A 20,960-nucleotide genomic window follows, 5' to 3' on the forward strand; every position below is an offset into this window, starting at 1 on the left:
AACTCAATTCAATGGTATTATTTGTAGAAGAGCACTAGGATTTCTCCTGGTGCCTTTGTTAACATAACCAGAGTAGATGATCTGATAATATAACTCTGAATACAGAGTAATCTTTTAGCAATGATATCCTTTAGAGCTCAGTCATGAAAGTGTTATAAAAATGCAAATTTTTTAATCACAGTTGATACATAGTGGTTTTGATGCATTTAGAGTTCAAGAGATTGTGTAAGAGAGAGAGCATGACAGCAAGAACACACTATTCAATAAGAGAGACTGAGACAGAAAGACAAAAAAAAACAGACTGAGAGACAATGATAGACAGAGAGATAAAGAAAAGAAGAGAGAGCAGCACACACATGGTTACAGTTCTTTCCCAGTTGGCATGAAGATTTTGGTTGCCAGTTGTTTATACAACTGTTCTTGAGGTCATGTTGGATTGTGTGTAACCGCAGGTGCCAACTTGTACAAGTCAATTTAAAGCAGAGGGAAAACAAAAATATCTTTGTTTCCACAAAAGGAAGTTAAAAAGGAAATTTGAGTCCGAACCAGCTCAGGTTGACATTGAAGCGCATGTTAAGCAGACTCCAACACTGTGAAGCTATTCTAAGCTTAGAGTTATGTCAATTAGGGTGTTGGCTTTGAGAGGTGACCTCAGCAGCTTTACTGGAACCATAATTAAGACTGCCAACACAAAAGACCTTTGACTGCCCAGGCTCCCAGTAATGTCTAAATCTCAGCTGTTTGTTGTTTCACAATGCAATGGTGCACAGATGGGTTAGTTTTTCTATTAGTTACCAAAAATCAAATCTTCAATTGCTAGATAGAGAACAGGGCTCGAAGGGCTAAATGGTCTATTCCTGTTCTTATTTTCTACAGCTGAAAATGTGTTGCTGGAAAAGCGCAGCAGGTCAAGCAGCATCCAAGGAGCAGGAGAATCGACGTTTCAGGCATGAGCCCTTCTTCAGGAAGGGCTCATGCCCGAAACATCGATTCTCCTGCTCTTTGGATGCTGCCTGACCTGCTGCACTTTTCCAGCAACACATTTTTCAACTCTGATCTCCAGCATCTGCAGTCCTCACTTTCTCCTTATTTTCTACACGTCACACTGATGTCCAGTACACCAGTATCATCCAATTTAGGAAACTGGGGGAGAACAGTTACCCACAGTCAAAAGAAAGGAATTAAGCTCATTAACAAACCAACTAAAGTCATGGATGAGAGGCCAACAGAAATATTCCTGGAGATCTGCGGTTCAAAACTGTATGAGATATCTGTTGTGTTACGTGCAGATGTCATTGCTATATTTACCAATTTTTGTTCAGCATTTGTGGAAGTTTTAAAAATCACATGACCCACTCTATTCACTAGACAACAGCCTTGCTCCTGTTCTCTTCCAACGTCTCTACTCTCAAGTTCTCCCTTGCCAGTTCACTTAATAGTCAAGTTGCCTTACCAAGTACCCTTCCCCTACTCTGCCACCTTCCAGATTCCTACATTCTTAAGAAAAGGACTATTCTAAATACTGTAATGTATTTTTCTCTGCAAAAATCACAGGAGCATAAAGATAATTGATGTTTAATTTCTGAAGACACCAGACACCAGCAGTTGAAGCGTCATCCAAGGAAATAGATAAAGTACAAGAAAAAGATGTTATTCAGAATATCTTGTGTAAACCATTTTTATCAAGTCAAAATCTGATATGAATGATCAGCATTTTTCATCATTCTGAACATCTAGCTGGATTTTTCCATGAAAGCCATGTTTAGAGAAGCTTTCCAGCAAGGGTTAAATCATTCTTAGTCAAGGCCACATGGCAATATGAAGCTTTTGAGTTTGTTCTTAACAAACATACATTGATATTTCTGTTAGTGTGTTCCTTTATTATAATTAACCAATTGCCACTTTATTACTGACATTGAAAATACAAATTCGCCAAGAGTTATATTTGGAAAAAATAAATAGAAAAACAAGTCATAATGGATCTGCTAAAGCGAGACCATTTGCTGAACTATGTACTGTAATTAACAAATTAGAAACAGCAGACTTAGGAATAACAGTAGAATTATAGTACTGGAGGTGGGACCTATGAAGGTACATCATGGCAAATGACAGTGCAGAAAAAACTTAAAGGTTAGCTTGGTGACAGATTCAAGAACTGCATGTTTAACATTTATAATATAAATAAGTGATAATGGCAAATGTTCATATAAAACAAATTATGTAACAAGATCAACTTTCAAGGCTATCCTCATTAAATTCAGCCCACTTTGTTCTACAGGTAGAAGATCTTTTATCTGAAATGCTCAGGACCAGCTGTTTTTCGGAATTCAGAATTTTTTATTTTTCAGAATAGTGACAGTTTAATGGTGAAATGTTTAAAAATCTTACTGGAGGAGCAGACTTCTAAGTAAGAACGTGCTTGGCCAAGCCCCCCCGATGCCACATCTAAGTGACATGCATCGAGTGGGTATCGACTTGGGGGCGTTCACAGAGAAATGCCAGGCCTGTCGATGCTTGGCCATGCCCCCCACCGCCTCTGAGTGACACGCATCAAGTGGGTGTTGACTTGGGTTAGCTGTTTATTTGCAAAACAACCTTGTTAATGAGAAAAAAACTTCACAAAAACTTTCGGATTTTGGAGCCTTTCGGTTTTTGGATGTTCGGAAAAAGGATTTTCTACTTGCATTAGCTACACTGTATTCAATTCTGGTCTCCTTGCTACAGAAAAGATGTTGTTAAACCTGCAAGAGTTCAGAAAAGATTTACAAGGATGTTGCTGGGGTTGGAGGGTTTGAGCTATAGGGAGAGGCAGGATAGGCTTGGGCTATTTTCTGTGGAGCATCAGAAGTTGTGGGGTGACTTTATTGAGCTTTATAAAATCATGAGGAGCCTGGACATGGTGAATAGTCAAGGTGCTTTTCCCATAGGGCATAAGGTTAAGGTAAGAGGACGGGGAAAGATGTAAAAAGGGGCTTAAGGGGCAACTTTTTCACACAGTAGCTGGTGTGAGCCCCTAACTGAGCTGTCAGAAGTAGTGCTGGAGACTGGTATAATTGCATTTAAAAGGCATCTGGATGACTACATGAATAGGAAGTGTTTACAGAACAACTTCGGTTATTCAAACGTCAATTATCTGAATTTCGGATTACCTGAACAAGATCTCAAGGTCCAGTAAAAATGTTATCCATTATCTGAACAATCAGTTATCTGAACAAAATGCTCCCCACCCATATCATTCGGACAATCGAGGTTGTTCTGTAGGTGGATATGGGCCAAATGCTGGCAAATGGGACTTGTTGATTTAGGATTTCTGGACGGCATGGACAAGTTGGACGAAAGGGTCTGTTTTTATGCTGTAACTCTAAATTAGCTACTCTATGATAAGAAATGATCACAAACCAATAATCTCTCCTTTTTATTGGGTGAACAAATAGTTATATGCCTGCCCTCTCCCAAGAAATCAAATACTGCATTGCCAGTTCAGGAGTCTGCGTAAATAAACCCTTTCATCACTCATAGAACAGATTAGCTCCAGAGGAAAAAAAAGGACTTAAAAATTTCTCCACTGCTGATATGCTTAAAAGATGCGAAAAAAGCACAACTTGGGTACATATAGTTTAGTCTATACACTCACCGATACTATGTTAGAGGTTTAGGACTCCAAATCAAGGCAAATACATCTTATCGGGACAAACAATGAGAATTTACAATTCATAGATTTGAAGAGCTATTTGGCGAAGCACATAATCTCCGTCATTGAAGGAGACTATCCCAAGTCTGGATTGCAATTACTGGCTTGAACATTATGTAGGCAGACAGTGTAATTTTAAGAAAAGATTCCAATATTGCATGAATATTACAAACAGACATTACAATGTCAAATACATCTGCAAAAATTCCAATGATGGTGCTGTTTAGATCTTTTCAGAATTAGTATAAAACTTGCTCAATTCCTTCCCTAAACAGCTGAACAAGAAACATAGGAATTTAGAATCTTCATAACAAACAGATTTCTTGTCTTTTAAGACAAAAACTAAACTGTTTATCCTTATTCTAGACTGACTTGAGCTTTAACATTGTTGACTGAGCAGCTGTATATTTTTACATCAATTTGGTCATGTAAACACATCACAAAGTGTGCCCAGACAAGTTACAAGATATTCACTTCATACATAATTACATCCCTTCAGTAAGACTTGATAAAATTAATGTGCATTTTGCAAGCTTTGATAAAAATCAGTGCTTATTGCCTCCTAATTAATTCAAAATGTTACCATTTAAAGAGTTTAGAACACATTATAAGAAATAAACATATGAGGGCAATTATAACTGATAAGGTAGGTGGTTGGTGGGTGGGTGGGCGGGAGTGGGGAAAAAGTGGTACAATCTTTTACTATAGTTTCAGTACAGATGCATTTTGGCACACAAATATTTTGCTACATTTTCATTGTGGTTTGCAACACAAACTCGAGTTTTCAGTGAACACCCAGCAAAGTTTGCTCTATCCACCTTGTTAGTAACATATGAGTGAACAAAGTTATTATTCCCCTCCTCCTCCATTTACTGTGTCCTCTATCACAAACAGAAACTTTCTCCTTCAAAGTTGAGAAACTGGATCTCCCTGCACTGACATTCAATATAACTTTAATTAGATTAACTTCTCTGCCTGGCAAACAGGTATAAAGGTAACAGTATGCTACGATATGAATGGATTGCATACATGCACTACGATGAAATACTCACATTTCCATAGGACAAATGCTCATTACATACTGTTATAAGCAATTCAAAGCACATTTGTGAAAAATGTACTTATTGCATTAATTTACATATTCTCTATATTCTCACCTCTCTGAAATTCAGCTTTCCATCAAAATCCTCATCTACTTCTTTGATCATTTTTTTCAAGCCAATGTGAGTCTGAGGAGCTCCAAGTTTCTCCATCATCAACTTTAGTTCCATCAAGTCAATGAAGCCATCCCTTCCAGAGTCATAGCTGCAGAAGAATATACAATGAGTTAGACACAAGACAACCTCATGTTTGGCTGGGGAACGTTTGGGATGGGAGGTGAGGCTGCAGAAGGAAAGAGACTTATGAAATTAAATTGAAATAGAGACAAATTAGAATTTTGTTTGAAACAAATTACTACTTCAACACTTAAGTTCTTTTCATCAAGTTTGTATTTCAAACACTATCACTTTATACCAAAGAACACTCAGTTACCCATCCAGTGCACCCTTCAATTATATAAACAAAAAAAAAGTACTTTAAGAATTTAATTTTATTGAAAATGCTTGCAAACAGAATATAAAATATAATAGATACAATTAAGTATTTTAACAAGGAAAAGAAAGTCTGAATATATGATAAACTAGCATTATGTGAAAAGACCCGAGGTACTGGAACCATTTCCATTGGAAAAGAGGAAGTGGAGGAGATATAGAGAGTCTTTAGAAATGTGAATCATTTCAATCATCTTTCCTTACTCACTCCATTCCTTTTGATGACTTCAGTGATGAAGCAACAATTTAAAAATATATCAGAAGACAGGTTAGGAGAAATTTCTTTACGCAGGATTGCTGGAGCATCAGGCTGTGCTTTCAGGCTGAATTACAGGACAATACATATTAAAGAGAAAAAAAGTGTTTGAAACAAAAAGATATTGTGAGAGACAGCCCAGCAGCATGGACTTTTCCAGCAAAAAAATACAGAAAATCACATTGCAAAAAGTATTTTTCCTGACCACATAATGTCCCAAAAAGTTCATCAGGCAGTGAATGTTTTTTTTAAAACTGTGACTGTAACCTAGGAAATGAACAGCCAATTTGCACACAAAAAATACTCAGCAATTTGATAATAAACAAATCTGTTTTGTTGCTGGCTGAGGACTAAACATTGGGCAGCACATTAGGGATAACTCCCCTTGCCTTCAAAAGAGTGCGATGAAAACTAACTACGTTAACCTTGATTTTTTTTTTGTTTGAGTCATGATGGGACCTTGAACTCAACCTAACAGAAGCAATGGTGAGCCATAGCTGTTATGAGCTGAGATATAGTTAATATTCAATGAGGACATATTGGGCTGAGTGTCTTCCCATGGTACATTCCACGTTTCTTGGAAAGTGATCTCAATCTTTTAGATGTTGAGATTCTGACTTATTTTGGTTGTGATGGAAAACCTAGTTTTGTTTCCTTGATGAAAGAGTGGTAAACAGCATTAAAACACCATAATGATATGATTTGGAGGAGCCGGTGCTGGACTGGGGTGGACAAAGTTAAAGATCACACAACACCAGGTTATGAAACCTGTTGGACTATAATCTGGTGTTGTATGATTTTTAACCATAATGATAAACTGAAGAATAACAACAGGCAAGCCTACATACAATTCATATGTTGCACGAATGGAATGTCATGAGAACTACTGACATTTTCAAATTGTTTAATCTGCAGAACTTTCCAAAGTCAGTTTAAGAAAGTACTGAAAATTGGATGAAAGGAATCTATTTGAATTTTCCAACTATCTGCACCTTATATTAGTTTAGAACAAAGTTAAATCACAATTGCTGTGTCATGCTACATTAACTTAATATGCTTTATCTCTATATTGTAAAGTTCTATGCCATTAGAACCTAGAATATCAGATGTAAAATACTTAATTGTCATCCATTCTCTGCTAACTGATATACAGTTGTTCAACATATACATAATTTATAGCAAAATCATTTTGGAGTAGGACTGTTGAACTTCAGAGCATCTTTTGCAGATCAGAAGAACACACCAACTTATCCAGAGAAGTGATACCTAAATGTAATCCCAGGATAGGTGTGCCATGAATTAGATTTAAGGCTATTATGACCAATGACTATTTTTCTTTGAATGATTATTTGAGCAGTCAGTCATTAGCATTAGTTGGAAGCACTAGCTTTCAAGGCACTGCCTCTTCATCAGGTGGTTGTGAAATATGACCATATCACATCGAATTTATAGTAAAAAGGTTACAGTGTCATAGAGTTGTAGTGATATATTAAACATATATCATTCCAACTTCATGACACTGTAACCTTTTTGCTATAAATTCTGTGTCGTATGGTCATATTTCACAACCACCTAATGAAGAGGCAGCACCTCGAAAGCTAGTACTTCCAAACAAACCTGTTGGACTATAAACTGTTGTTGTGTGATTTTTAACTTTGTCCACCCCAGTCCAACATTGGTACCTCCAAATCATTAGCATTAATGAGTGAATTGAAATCAAATTTTCTAGATAAAAGAGCATCAAAACAAAATTTGGAATACATTTATTTAATTCTTAAATAGCAACCAAATACTACATTTCTGTTCACAAGGGTGAAAAGTCAGAAGTTGCAAAACTCCCTTTTATTCTATCGGCAGCAGAAACACATAAATGCTTAAAAGTCAGACAAAAAAAAAGCCAGCAAGTTTCCTGCAAATTTTACCAAAGAATTTATTTCATTTACCAATAGAAAAATGTATCAATGACTAAGGTGGCAATTTTTATCAAAGCAAAATTTTCAATTGAAATGTTGTGAACCAACATATAAAAAAGGTGTCAAAAACACCATGCCTGCACAGAAACAGAATATAATATTAATGATAACTCACAATTGTTCATTGACAGCATTATTAACTAACTCTTAAAAAGTAAAAAAAGAAAGCAGTTGTTCCCCTAGTTTAACTGATAATGCAGCTGTCTCTACCTCATTGAACATTTCAGGCACTGAACACTCAGCACCAACCTAGCCATACTGCTCAGTGAGTAAGTTAGAGGAGTCTCCATTCATGCTAGTTAATCTGATCAGGGAAGGAAATTAACATGTCACCAAATATGTTCGATCTTTGTTCAAATTGTAATTTGTAAATAATTCATGCCCCCAGCTTTCAATAAAGTTTCTCAGCAAACTAGGTTGATACAACACTGCCGTTTAGAGATAGAACAGGAGTGAAAAAAAAACTGGAATCATAAGAAGGTGGGTTTAGTGTGTGAATAAGTAACAGCTTCGGTGTTACTAATGCATAGCATTGTTTGAAATAAAGCGACCCACCACTTAGACAGGTTGCCAGGAGTGAAATTAACCAGATGCCAAGAATTGCAAGAGCAATGAATTACTCTTCTTTATGACACTGGGGGTATTTGCATCATTCCTTTTTATAAGCAATGAGAATTAGTAACAAGAGTAGAGTTGGTGGGGAGGGGGAAAGCAAACTACTTATATTAATCAATTTATATAAATATACAACTGGGAATTTTGTATAACTTGTTTAGCTCTTACTTTCATGGAAGCACTAGCCCAGGTTTTCCTGTCAACTTAACAGACCGATAGCACTTGCTATGATGCATGCCTAATGTCTTCAGTGATTACACATAAGCAGCAGTTATGCAGGTATGCTGAGACACAAAGGTTTGCTCCCACATCAGGAACACTGAGTCAATTGTCAGCTCTGCGTTGCATTTTGAGTTGTGTGAACTGGTGGGGGAATGCTTTATTAGGTGCTAGAGGACATAACTTTAAAGTGAGAGGGAAACTTTTAAAAAAGGACCTGAGGCACAACCTTTTCATGCAGAGGGTGGTGTGCATATGGAATGAGCTGCCAGAGGGAGTGGTGGAGGCTCGTACAATTGCAACATTTAAAAGGCATCTGAATGGTTACATGAATAGGAAGGGTTAAGAGAGATATGAGCCATATGCCGGCAGATGGGACAAGATTAGTTTAGGATATCTGGCTGGCATGTACAAGTTCGACCAAAGGGTCTGTTTCCATGCTGTACATCTCCACGATTCTATGACTCTGTAAAATATTCAAGGGTTGCTGATGTGGGTGAAAGGTTTACCTCTGAAGAATGAAACAAAGGTTTAGGGCACAGTATGCTCCTGCAACATAAAATGCATGCTAGCTCTCACACACTCCACAAACAACATCCATGCCAACATATAAAACCTCATGAACACTCCATCCATTTCCCAAGCCTCCTCATATCCTCCATGCTGACTTATGACTTGCCCTACCCCCATAGCCCGAATACCCTTCACACTGCCCTAAGACTTTTTACCCACACTCCATGACAACATATTTGACCAAACCATGCCCTCATGGTCCTTTATGCCAATTTAATACCAGCTGATGTCAATTATTCACACTCTTACACCCTCCCTGCCTACTCATGCAGGAAACCACAAGAGTACAATGCATTAGTAATGAAGTGAGTTTGGAAAGACAGTATGAGAAAACGTGCTAGGCCTTAGGAACTTGAAGTTGATAATTAGCTGATTAGTGGTTAAATTTAGCCACACGTGTCTGTTGATTAATTCAGTACTTCAAAAAAACACAAATATTCGCACTGACTAAAAACTCATTCAATACAATAACATTCCTTCAAATATTTCAATCCTCATAAAAATAAACATTTGTGTTCAGAGTCCCACTCAAAGACCTCAAGCACTTGGAACTCTTACTTAAACTGTAAAATTGCAGGGACCCAGTGTGATAATGATCGTTTGTAAAATTAGTCACGCAGGACTAATGACATAATTATATCATTCAGATTCCTGTCAAAGTGAAATACTAAGCAATTATTTTTGTAAAACTCAACACAAAGTTCCAAATTTTTAAAAGGCAGGAGATTTAAATACCTTATAGCTCCTTTTGGCAAGTCCATTTAGTTTATCCACTTTGTTTGTGTCTGCTATTAGTAATTCAAAGGGGCACATTACTTCTTCTATGGTCTCTGGACCATATCTAAATGGGTATCTCGTAAGGTTGGTTTTCTCCTACCAGGTCTAATGTCCACCAGACATACGTTTGACACCACGCTTGTAAAAATCAGATATGACTGAAGGTAGCTGCATTCTAACACGTGCAGTTGCTTCCACAGGTTACAGATGTCCAAATTACAACCTATCATGTTCTCCCCCAGATCTCTGCAAAAAAATGGCAGGAAGCAAGATTTCCAATTTGGCATCTGGTGCCATTTTCATGAAGAAAGAGATATTCTTGGTTTGCGCAAAGGTTAGTCCTCAATATCTCGATTCCATCACTCTGCTATCAACTTTGTGAAAATACCATTTCATGGTCTGGCTCACCATTAAAAAAAAGTTACGAAATTGTTGCAAAAGATATGATCTAAACTCATTACAGAAAATTATCCACTTCAATCAAGCTGACCAGTAATTAAGCAAGTGTACTGTCTGCTACACTGACAATTCATCATTATGAGTAATATTCTCATTCCTTCAGGTTTAAATAGTTATTGATGATGTTGTGAAATGTAACATTTAAATCTGAGACAGGCAGATAAATGTTTTGTTCTGATCATTGTTAGACTAATAGCTTGGGTACGTATTTAAACAGTGGTTGTACTATTCCTAATCTACTGTTGTGCACACTGCAATGTATTTAATTATTTGTACAGCAAAATTGTGGTATGACTTCTCCAATGGAGAGTTCGGGAGTACAACAATTTATGTAGTTTGTGTCCAATGTCAGTATTGCAGTGAATTGGATGCCATTACACACACTGTCAGACAGCTGACAACTTTTAGCACTTAGCCCATTAAATAAACTTACTCTATTACTGATACATTCCATCTGTTGACTAATATTTTAAGGCTATTGGACAGTACAAAGTCAATCTAAACTTTTGCAAGAATCAAGTTTCCAGATTTATACTTAAATCAATGACCACCATCTAACCCCAGGACTAGTTTTAACGAATAAGAATGAAAAAGTGGAGGATATAGAACAGAGGGTCAGCAGCTAAAATTTCAATTCAAACTATGCACAAAATATATAAATTCAGAAACTTTTTATACAGGGAGGAAATGTGGACCTGCATTTAGGCAAAAAATTAACAGCAAGTGAGATTTAGAGAATGTCATTGTTTAAAAAGATCCACAATTACAGCACAATGCAATAAGGACCTGACTAATCTTGACACAGCTAGAGCCCTTTCAAGGACCAGGAAGTAAATAGTTTGTCACCAGTCCTGTCATCAGTCCTGTTCTCACATAAGAAAAGGCACTAATCAGTGTTTAAAAATAACTTGAGAATCTGGGAGACTGGCAAGATACCAGGAATAAGCAAAGGTTATAAATAACTAAATATTCTTCATTAAAAATGCTGAATGAAGTGGATGACTAAAGCAAACTATTATTAGAACAGGTCAGGTCAGATCAATCTGATAACCAATCTTGCGTCACTAAAGGGGGATATCATATTCAGTATCTTATTCTGTATCTTTTCGGGTACAAATAATTAAAGGTTATAAAGTCATAAGCAACCTGCAAGCTATAAGCTTTAAAATACTAGTTACCTGCATAGCACTGAGGTTTTACTTATATCCCAGATATACAAAGGAACATGCAAAATAAATGAGATTTGGTGCTTGCTAAAGTGACATCAGTTCTCTTGATGGTTCTACAGAATTGTCCCGATCCGAGGTGATAGAGTCCTGCAACAACCAACAATTTCAATATGTCCTTCATTCCTCTGCTGGGGCTCCAGTGTAATTTGTCCTGGTATCTGCACCGCGCATAAAAGTTCCACCAGTTTTTAAGCTCAAGGGAACACCCCAGTTATATTTTTAAAAATTCTGTGAATCACGATTTTTAAATAAAAATGGATATTCAGAATCATCTTCGTTTTGCCTCCTAATAGTTGGCAACGATAATTATTTTAAAGGCCACTGCAATTTGGACACTTATACAATTTGACGGGATTGCATTACTATATTCTCAAGGCCCAAACAAACCAAGTTGCTGTTCATATATTTGCATTACTGTAACCCTGCAGAAAATACCAAGATGCTGAGTGCACTAATGAATTCATATGTTCTGCTGAACAGAAGTATAAAAGTAAAGATTTATTCACAGACTGAAGAAAGCATTAAAACGTTCATTCTTCATTCATATACAAGTTTTTCACTCCAGCTCTAACATTTATAAATAGATTCTTTCATGTCTTGCGAGGGGCCCTGTCAGGGGAGCAACTGGCTCTTCTACAAAAAACGACCTGCATCTAAAGTAATGTGCACAACTGTGCTCAGCATTTCTGTTCCCCCATTCCCACATACTGTCGTCAGCTTTTTTAGCTGTAATCTAAGCGGAATTCACTTAGAACAATGCAGCTGCTTCATCTGCCATGAGCAGAAAGTGGTAGCAAATACTAACAAAAATAAAAGGACGCTTTATCCATCTAAGCCCTCAACTATTACATTCCCCACCTACTTCAATATGCCAAGATTAATGGCTTTCAATGATTGTTTAAGAGTCTAAGAAATACAGATATCGCTTTGTATCCTTATTCCTTTACAACTAGTCAATGCATAATAATTTGCACTAACTGTAGTGACTTGAGTGCCTGATAATTAAAAAAAAGTACAAAGACTTGTCATTCTGGTTAATTCATTGGTGAGGAGACCAGAAAAGCACACCAAAGTTGAAACCTATTCAGAAAGAGAGGCAGGTGAACCTCCATGAACCTCCCCCAGTTCAGCTGCAAGAAAAAGAAAGGGTTTATTTTTAAATTTCCGAGCAATTTTCTGCATGAGAAGGGGGAAGAGTTTTGATTTGGAAAAAAACGACAATCAGTATTTCCAAGGACAAGTGCAATGTTGATCAAAATGTGAACTATTTTATAAAAGAAAGCAAGTATAAAGAAATCCCAGCAAGCTTTAGAATGGTTCGGCTAGGTTATGAATTAGATGCTCATTAAGTACGAATTTGCTAAACCAAAGAGATTCAAATAAATTAACATTGTAGAAATAACTGGAAAATTACCACTTGGGTGGAGAGTATTACACAGAGCAGTGATTAGGAAGATCATATTATACATGTTACAGATACGGAGGCCTTCTATGCAACAGTAGCATGCACAAAAACATTTCATACGTAGTGCATGGGAGGCCGCTTCTTAATTCATTTTTTAAAACACATTGGGAGGAAAGATTCAATGAGGCTTGAAAAATGGGCACATGATGTACAATTAAACTGCACCAGTTCTTTCCGGCAGGTTTGTCCTCCCTGCTAATTAGAAGGATAGGTGCTTGTAGTTGAATGGCTGCATACCAATAAGCATGGTCTAAACTCATTGCAGTAGGAGCAACAGGCCAGATAAAGGCACCTGGAACTCCAGTGATAAAGAATAAACCAGAATAATGAGTTGACTTTGATATGGAATGTTGGATAGTTTATTTGCTTGAGATATTAACCTTTTTTGTTGTCACTTAGCCCAGCATTGTGGCCTAAAGGATGCTGGGCTGGTCAGTAATAGAGGGAAGGTAAGGTTTAGGATTGTTGTAGAAGGGAGAATGAGAATTGATAGTGTTTGATGGTACTATAGTCTGACAAGGGAAATGTGCAAAGCTCAAGCAGAAAAATAGATATTGGTGTTGGTTGCCTTCTCATTTCCCTCCTGCTCCTCCTCTTCATTACAAGCTTGCTATGTACCCTAAATGGAAAGGGTGTGTCCTCATGATGGACAAGATACGGCAGGCCACATCACGTTGTAGCACACGTTCCAGTGTTTACCACAGAACGCCTTCAGAGCATTTCAGTCAGGAGAGACATTACTGGAGAACCCCAAAGATCTGTTCACTGATGTTCTGTATGTGTTACTTACAGGGTTGGATTGCACATTTGGACACATGGTCAGTCGACTGCCTCATCACCTAGCAGCTACCCTCTAGTCTCTTGCAGTGGCTCCACTACTGGTGGTAAAATAGACTAGCACAGGCAGCAGGTCTGCTGCCAACATATAGGAATTGATCTGCATAATGTGGCACATTTAGTGCATAGTGAATAGAAACCTTTGTGGTTACAGTACATCTTTTCATTTACATGGAGTGTCCACAAAAGATGTGCACAGTCAATGACACTCTGCATTCTGCCTGCTGTTCTGGTGAAGCCAAATGCACACTCCTGCAGGCGAAACAAGACATTCCTTTCACATATAATGAGCATCCGTGAACACCCCTGTACAGCAGTGGATAGAAAGCTGCAAGGTGTTACAGAGGTCACCTGCTCCAAACTGGAAGGATCCAGTCACAAAGGAAATTCATGACTGCCTTGACCTCGACAATCACATGTAACACGTCTTCAACTTGTTCTCAGGCTGCAAAGAGGAGACAGATTTTTTGTGGAAACCTCCTTTGTAATGCTGAAGGAACATGTTCCCTGAACACCTGCGGTAAGTCCTCCCATTTTCAGGCTGTGACCCCTTCTCCTCCACCTCCTTCTCTGAACAGTTTGTTTGCCTCTGCCCCAGCTCCCTTTCATGCTACAACTCAAGGGCAATGGGAATTGCAGCACCAGTGACCAAATACTGAAATTACAGCCATGGCCTTCACAATGTGAAACGGTATGAACAAACTAAAATTAACTGAGCTTACACAGACTCAGATTTCTACCGAGTAGAAATCAATTAGCAGCTCGACTAATAGTTGCTAATGTTCCCTTGAAATAGCATTAGGGAATGTATCCTTTCTGCTGATGAACACTTTGTCCAACCGAGTGTAAGAACAAACAAGAGAGAGTGTAAGGTGGAGCAGCAATGTTAAAAGTGGCTGGGCTGGCATGCAGTCTGTGGCTCAGATATCCCAATGGCAAGAGTTATTGATGCAGTGTAAAGTGCAGTTACACATAGGAACTATCTGTAACACAGGTCAGAAAATAGCATTTCCAATAAGTGTACGTGTGTGTATATGCACTTGTGTATATGCGTGTGCACCTGTGTGTCTGTGTGTGCGTGTGTACATGTGTGTATATACACTTATGTGCGTGTGTGTACATGTGTGTGTATACACTTGTGTATGTGTATGTGTCTGTGCGTGTATACACTTGTGTATGTGTGGGTGCACGTATGTGTCTGTGTTTGTGTGTGTGTGTCAGTTCTAACTCACTTAAACTGAATAGTTGCCCAGGAAAAGTTAGAGGATTAAAAATCTAGGGTAACACTTGTGTAAATACTGAAGAGACTCTGACTTACCACTAAAACCACCTTCCCATCCTCCCATCCCAAACATCTTCCCCATCCCTTACAACACTCCAGAGCCCTGACCAGACAGGCCCAGATTCAGCTCTGCCCTCTGCTGCAGCTTGATCAATAATTCCCCACCTTCCCTCACTGCCAACCTGAAGCCCACACAACTCTAGAGGCAAGAGGTACCCTCCTCACCTGGAACGGACACTCTCTCACCTTTTGAAATGACACCCTTCACTTCCAACTGGATGCCAGCTCTACATCACCATCGCCACCCCCAAAAACCAAATAACCATTTCCCCTTCAGTTCCATAACTTGGAACAAAATACACCCAGGGTCTTCCCACCATCCTGACAACATCCTCACCCCTTTTAAAACTATAAACCAAACCCCATGCTGACCTGATAGCTGCAGTCTAGTTAGACTCTCCTCTCTCCCTCCCCTAGCCTGATTCACTTGATCCTGACACCTCTCAGATCCAATGCCCTAAACCCTTCCTCCACAACATTGTAGACACTCCATCCTACTCCCAAGTACTCATTCCCTTTCCTGGCACCATGCCCACCTGACTTGTGGCTGACCTCAGTCACCTGGCACCCTAAAGACCTTGCCATCTACTGACCTCATTCACTCTCAACTACCACCCTAACCTCACACCTAGCTTTAACAGTCCTGTGTAAGTGTGCAAGTGCGTAGGTGTGTAACTGCATGATACTCTGACTGCGGCAAAAAAACGATGTGGATTCTATGTGGCTCATCTTTGCTGCTGGATTTGTGAATTCCTAGACAGGTTTGTAAATGGAGGCATCTTTCCAGGAATCTTCAGTGTAGAGGATATCTAACAGAGGAACAACTTTTCAATGCAATCAAGGTCAGAAATGCTATTTCTGACCCTGATCAGGTTACCTGGCCCTGTTTACAAGCTAGGAGAAAGTGAGGACTGCAGATGCTGGAGATCAGAATCGAAAAGCGTGATGCTGTAAAAACAAAGCCAGTCGGGCAGCATCCAAGGACCAGGAGAATCGATGCCTGACTAGCTGTGCTTTTCCAGCACGTATGACACAAGCTGACTAGTACCACTGGCTGTCTAAGTCAGACATATGCAAATGACCTTGCCGAGGTGACTTCAGTGCCAACAGGAGCAAAATTACCCATTCCATAAAGTCAATATCTTGTGGCTCTATTCTGTCATTTAGTAGGTCGGAGAACCTTTAGATGGTCTGTTTGAGACTGGCTGAGATGGCCATTCATCACTCAGAATGTGTCATATCCATAGCAATGGTGGCTTCCTGTATTTGGCTCTCCTCTGTGACCTGGTGTCTCTGGAGGAGATTTGCACACAGCTATGTTCCAGCCCTTCTACAACTGCTAGGCACTACAGAATGCCAACTGCAATATCAATAGGAAGAAACCAGTTATGAGCTTACTTTATTTTGTCTGTGTGTGAATCTTGTGCACGTGTGCATATAGTTACACATTTGGTATTGATCCTTTTGTACTGATGCCACTAAGTTACTCCAACAGCCTTCCAATGGCCCAGTTCAAAGGTAATTCACACAATAAGTGGCACGACAGTATTGTGTGCATTTCTAGTGATACAACTTAGCTTGAGAGCAATGAGAAAGGGAATATCATTTTTCATCTCTCCTACATAATATTCTTTGCGAAAGTACCTGATGAATCATGGTCATAAATTCATTTACTTAACAGGAGATGGCCATTCAGCCCATGAGTTCATGCCAGATCTCTCTGGGGCAAACTAGTCAGTTCTACTTTCCTGTTTGATCGACATGACTCTGCAGATTTAGTTTCTTCAAATGCCCATTCAAGTTTTCCATTTCCACCAGCCTTGTAGGAACCAACATCCAGATTATTACCACTTGCTGTGTAAAATAGCTCTTCCTCACGTTCCTTTCTATGTCTTGCACAGTACCTGAAGTTAGCATCACCTCGCCGTTGTGCCATGAACAAATGTGAACAGTTCGTCATCTTTCCAATCTCACGTCACTCTACCTTTGCAGCAAGAGGAGAAATCCCAGCTTTCCAACCTTGTTCTGTAACTAAAATCCCTCATTCTTGCAGCCAGTCTGTTAAACCTCTTCTTCAGATTGGCAAGGACTCCATTTCCTTGCTAAAACGCTAAGAGAGAACTGGATACGATATGTTCGTTGGAGCCCAATCAGTGATTTACAAATGGTTCAGTGTGATTTCCCTTTGCACTCAATGCCTTTATTTATGAAGCCCAAGATTGCATGTGCTTTGTTAACCAATCCCTCAAAGAGAAAGGCACCCACATCCCCAGGTCTCTCAGATGCTGCACATTTAGAACTATGCTACTACATTGCTAAAGCACTGTCCTTAAAGCATCCCTCAAAACAAAACATCCCAGTTGACTCATGAGTGTCCCTGGCTTGTGGCAACATTAAATTGAGAAGGCTAGTTCAGGATGGCACTGAACAAGTTGAGAAACTTTGTCAGGGACACTTGAAGACAAAGTCATGGTGTTAGCAGACAGGCACATTACTTCCAACAAGACTTCCCCCAATTCTCCCAACTAAGTGCATTGAGTATAGGAGTTGGGAGGTCATGTTGCAGCTGTACAGGACATTAGTTGGCTACTTTTGGAATGCTGCATTCAGTTCTGGTCTTCTTGCGATAGGAAGGATGTTGTTAAACTTGAAAGGGTTCAAAAAAGATTTACAAGGATGTTGCCAGGTTTGGAGGGTTTGAGCTACAGGAAGAGGCTGAATAGGCTGGAGCTGTTTTCCCTGGAGTGTCAGAGGTTGAGGGGTAACCATATAGAGGTTTATAAAATCATGAGGGGCATGGATTGAGTAAATAGATAAGGTCTTTTCCCTGGGGTAGGGGAGTCCAAAACTAGTGGGCATAGGTTTAAAGGTGAGAGGGGCAGATTTAAAAGGGACCAAAGGGTCAACTTTTTCATGCAGAGGATGGTGCGTGTATTGAATGAGTTGCCTGAGGAAGTGGAGGAGGCTGGTACAATTGCAACATTTAAAAGGCATCTGGATGGATATATGAATAGGAAGGGTTTGGAGGGATATGAGCCAAATGCTGGTCAGCACTGATAAGTTGGACTGAAGGGTCTGTTTCCATGCTGTACATTTCTAACACTCTATGACTCTAAGAAACACCCGCCCTGTATGAGACAGAATCTGCAGGTCATGCATTGGACTCAGCCATCAGAAATCCCAAGACATGAGAATGGCGACAAGTCATCCTCAATCCCAAGGGATTGCCAACAATCAATCAAGGATTGCCTCTCAGTCTGTATGGTCGAGTTCCAGGCAATTTGTACCCTCCTCACTTTACACATCAAAGTAGATTAATTATTGAGGAATATTGAAATTGTACACTGTACATCAAGATCCAAATCATTCAAATACAGCAATAAAAAGCAGAAGTCCTAGAACACGACTATCTATCATCCTCCTGTCTGAATAATAACCATTTACAGCAACTCGCTTTTTCCTGACTGTAAGTTCACTCTTTTTTTATCCAATTGGACCAATGCGTTTTTTATTCCACAAGCCTCAAAATTTGATAGACGGTAAACATACCTCCCTGTCCCAGACACAGTCTCCTTACTCTTCCCCTTATCTCTCTAAATCCCAAAGAAATTTATCATTTGGAGTGGCACAAACCTGCACACAAAGTAATGAATTTACTGTTGGAAATGTAGCATTGCAAGCATTTTGCTGTAATTTTGCTCCCATTGCTCCAAGAATTCTGATATATGAAGTTTAGTTGTCACAGGAAGCATCAGGAATGTTGGATCCACCCAAAGAATTGCTTTGGCTTCAATAAATCCACCATATTGATGTAAATTAACTCCAGATGTAGTTTGTTTATCAAGCAATTGCTGCATTTTTAACGCTTTATTCACTTGAAAAGAGGACTCCCTTTCCCGAATACTACATTGTAGATCATAAATTGAGCACTGCAGCAATATTTCATTTTGTGCATTAAACTAGGATTGGAGTTAAAATTTAGTAGCAGTATGATGATTGGCAGTTTTTTTGTATTTTCATTTGCAGGATATGGCATCACTGGACAAAGCAGCATTTATTACCCATCTGGCAAGATGGGGGCAGAGTAAGACACTCCAGCCAGAGCTCCTCCATCTGTCAGTTCCTTTCCCTTTTTCTTACCTTGCAGCAGGTTTTCTCACACCACCCTATATTTTAACATCTTAAACTACTCTACCTTGAGAATGGAGGTGAGACAAAGGGAGCCATGTCACAGATCGGGGAGCAGAGATAGTGTGTGCCATGTTCCAGAGTGGGAGGCAAAGCAAGCGCAGGCTGAGATGTGGAGCAGGGAGCAGAGAGAGCCCCGGAGCGGGGAGCAAAGCAAATCCCAGAGCAGGAAGCAGAGTAAGTGTGGGCAGGGTTCCAGAGTGGGGAGTAGAGCAATAGACCAACTCCCGAAGCAAGGAGCAGGGCAAGTCACGGGCCCAGTCCCGGAGGAGGGAGCAGGGCAAGTTGCACACTGAGTCGCAGAGTGAAGAGCAGGGCGAGCGCAGGCCAAGTCCCAGAGCGGGGAGCAGGACAAATGCAGGCCAAGTCCCAGAGCGAGGAGCAAGTCGAATCACGGGCCCAGTCCGGCAGCAGGGAGCATGGCGAGTTGTGGACCAAGTGCCGGAGCGGAAAGAAGGACAAATGCAGGCTGAGTCTCGGACTGGGGAGCAGGGTGAGTCGCGGTCCCAGTCCTGGAGCAGGGAGCAGGCGAGCGCAGGCCGAGACCCAGACCGGGGAGCAGAGCGAGTTGTGGGCCCAGTTCCGGAGCGGGGAGCAGGGCATGTCGCGGGCCCTGTTCCAGAGCGGGGAGCAGGGCATGTCGCGGGCCCAGTCCTGGAGCGGGGAGCAGGGCGTGTCGCAGGCCCAGTTCAGGAGCCGGGAGCAGGGCGTGTCGCGGGCCCAGTCCTGGAGCGGGGAGCAGGGCGTGTCGCGGGCCTAGTCCCAGAGTGGAGAGCAGGGCGAGCGCAGGCCGAGACCCAAACCGGGGAACAGGGCAAGTTGAGGGCCCAGTTCCGGAGCGGGAAGCTAGGCAAGTCATGGGCCCAGTCCCGGAGCAGGGAGCAGGGCGAGTCGTGGGCCTAGTCCCGGAGCGGGGAGCAGGACGAGTCATGGGTCCAGTCCCGGAGCAGCGAGCAGGTCGAGTCGTGGGCCCAGTCCCGGAGCGGGGAGCAGGGCGAGTCATGGGCTTAGTCCCAGAGCAGGGAATAGGGTGAATCATGGGCCTAGTCCCGGAGCAGGGAACAGGGCGAGTCATGGGCCCAGTCCCGGAGCAGGGAGCAGGGCGAGTCGTGGGCCTAGTCCCGGAGCGGGGAGCAGGGCGAGTCATGGGCTTAGTCCCAGAGCAGGGAATCAGGGCGAGCGCAGGCCAAGTCCCAGAGCGGGGAGCAGGACAAATGCAGGCCAAGTCCCAGAGCGAGGAGCAAGGCGAGTCACGGGCCCAGTCCCGCAGCAGGGAGCATGGCGAGTTGTGGACCAAGTGCCGGAGCGGGAAGCAGGACAAATGCAGGCTGAGTCTCGGACTGGGGAGCAGGGTGAGTCGCAGTCCCAGTCCTGGAGCAGGGAGCAGGCGAGCGCAGGCCGAGACCCAGACCGGGGAGCAGAGCGAGTTGTGGGCCCAGTTCCGCTGCGGGGAGCAGGGCATGTCGCGGGCCCAGTCCCGGAGCGGGGAGCAGGGCGTGTCGCGGGCCTAGTCCCAGAGTGGAGAGCAGGGCGAGCGCAGGCCGAGACCCAAACCGGGGAGCAGGGCAAGTTGAGGGCCCAGTCCCAGAGCGGGAAGCAGAGCGAGTCATGGGCCCAGTCCCGGAGCAGGGAGCAGGGCGAGTCGTGGGCCTAGTCCCGGAGCGGGGAGCAGGGCGAGTCATGGGTCCAATCCCGGAGCAGGGAGCAGGGCGAGTCGTGGGCCCAGTCCCAGAGTGGGGAGCAG

At 41.4% G+C, this 20,960-nt stretch overlaps 1 protein-coding gene across 1 annotated transcript in view; it reads right to left on the reverse strand.

Moving 5' to 3' along the window:
* efhd1 (EF-hand domain family, member D1) overlaps window positions 1–20,960 on the reverse strand; it is a 123,849-nt gene that overhangs the window by 21,563 nt on the left and 81,326 nt on the right. The window contains exon 2 of the mRNA XM_043701978.1: window positions 4,849–4,996. Within this exon, the coding sequence (XP_043557913.1) occupies window positions 4,849–4,996 (148 nt within the window). The remainder of the gene's footprint in view (window positions 1–4,848; window positions 4,997–20,960) is intronic.

The sequence above is a fragment of the Chiloscyllium plagiosum genome, chromosome 13 (assembly GCF_004010195.1).
Source record: "Chiloscyllium plagiosum isolate BGI_BamShark_2017 chromosome 13, ASM401019v2, whole genome shotgun sequence".
In the NCBI taxonomy this organism is placed as follows: domain Eukaryota; kingdom Metazoa; phylum Chordata; class Chondrichthyes; order Orectolobiformes; family Hemiscylliidae; genus Chiloscyllium; species Chiloscyllium plagiosum.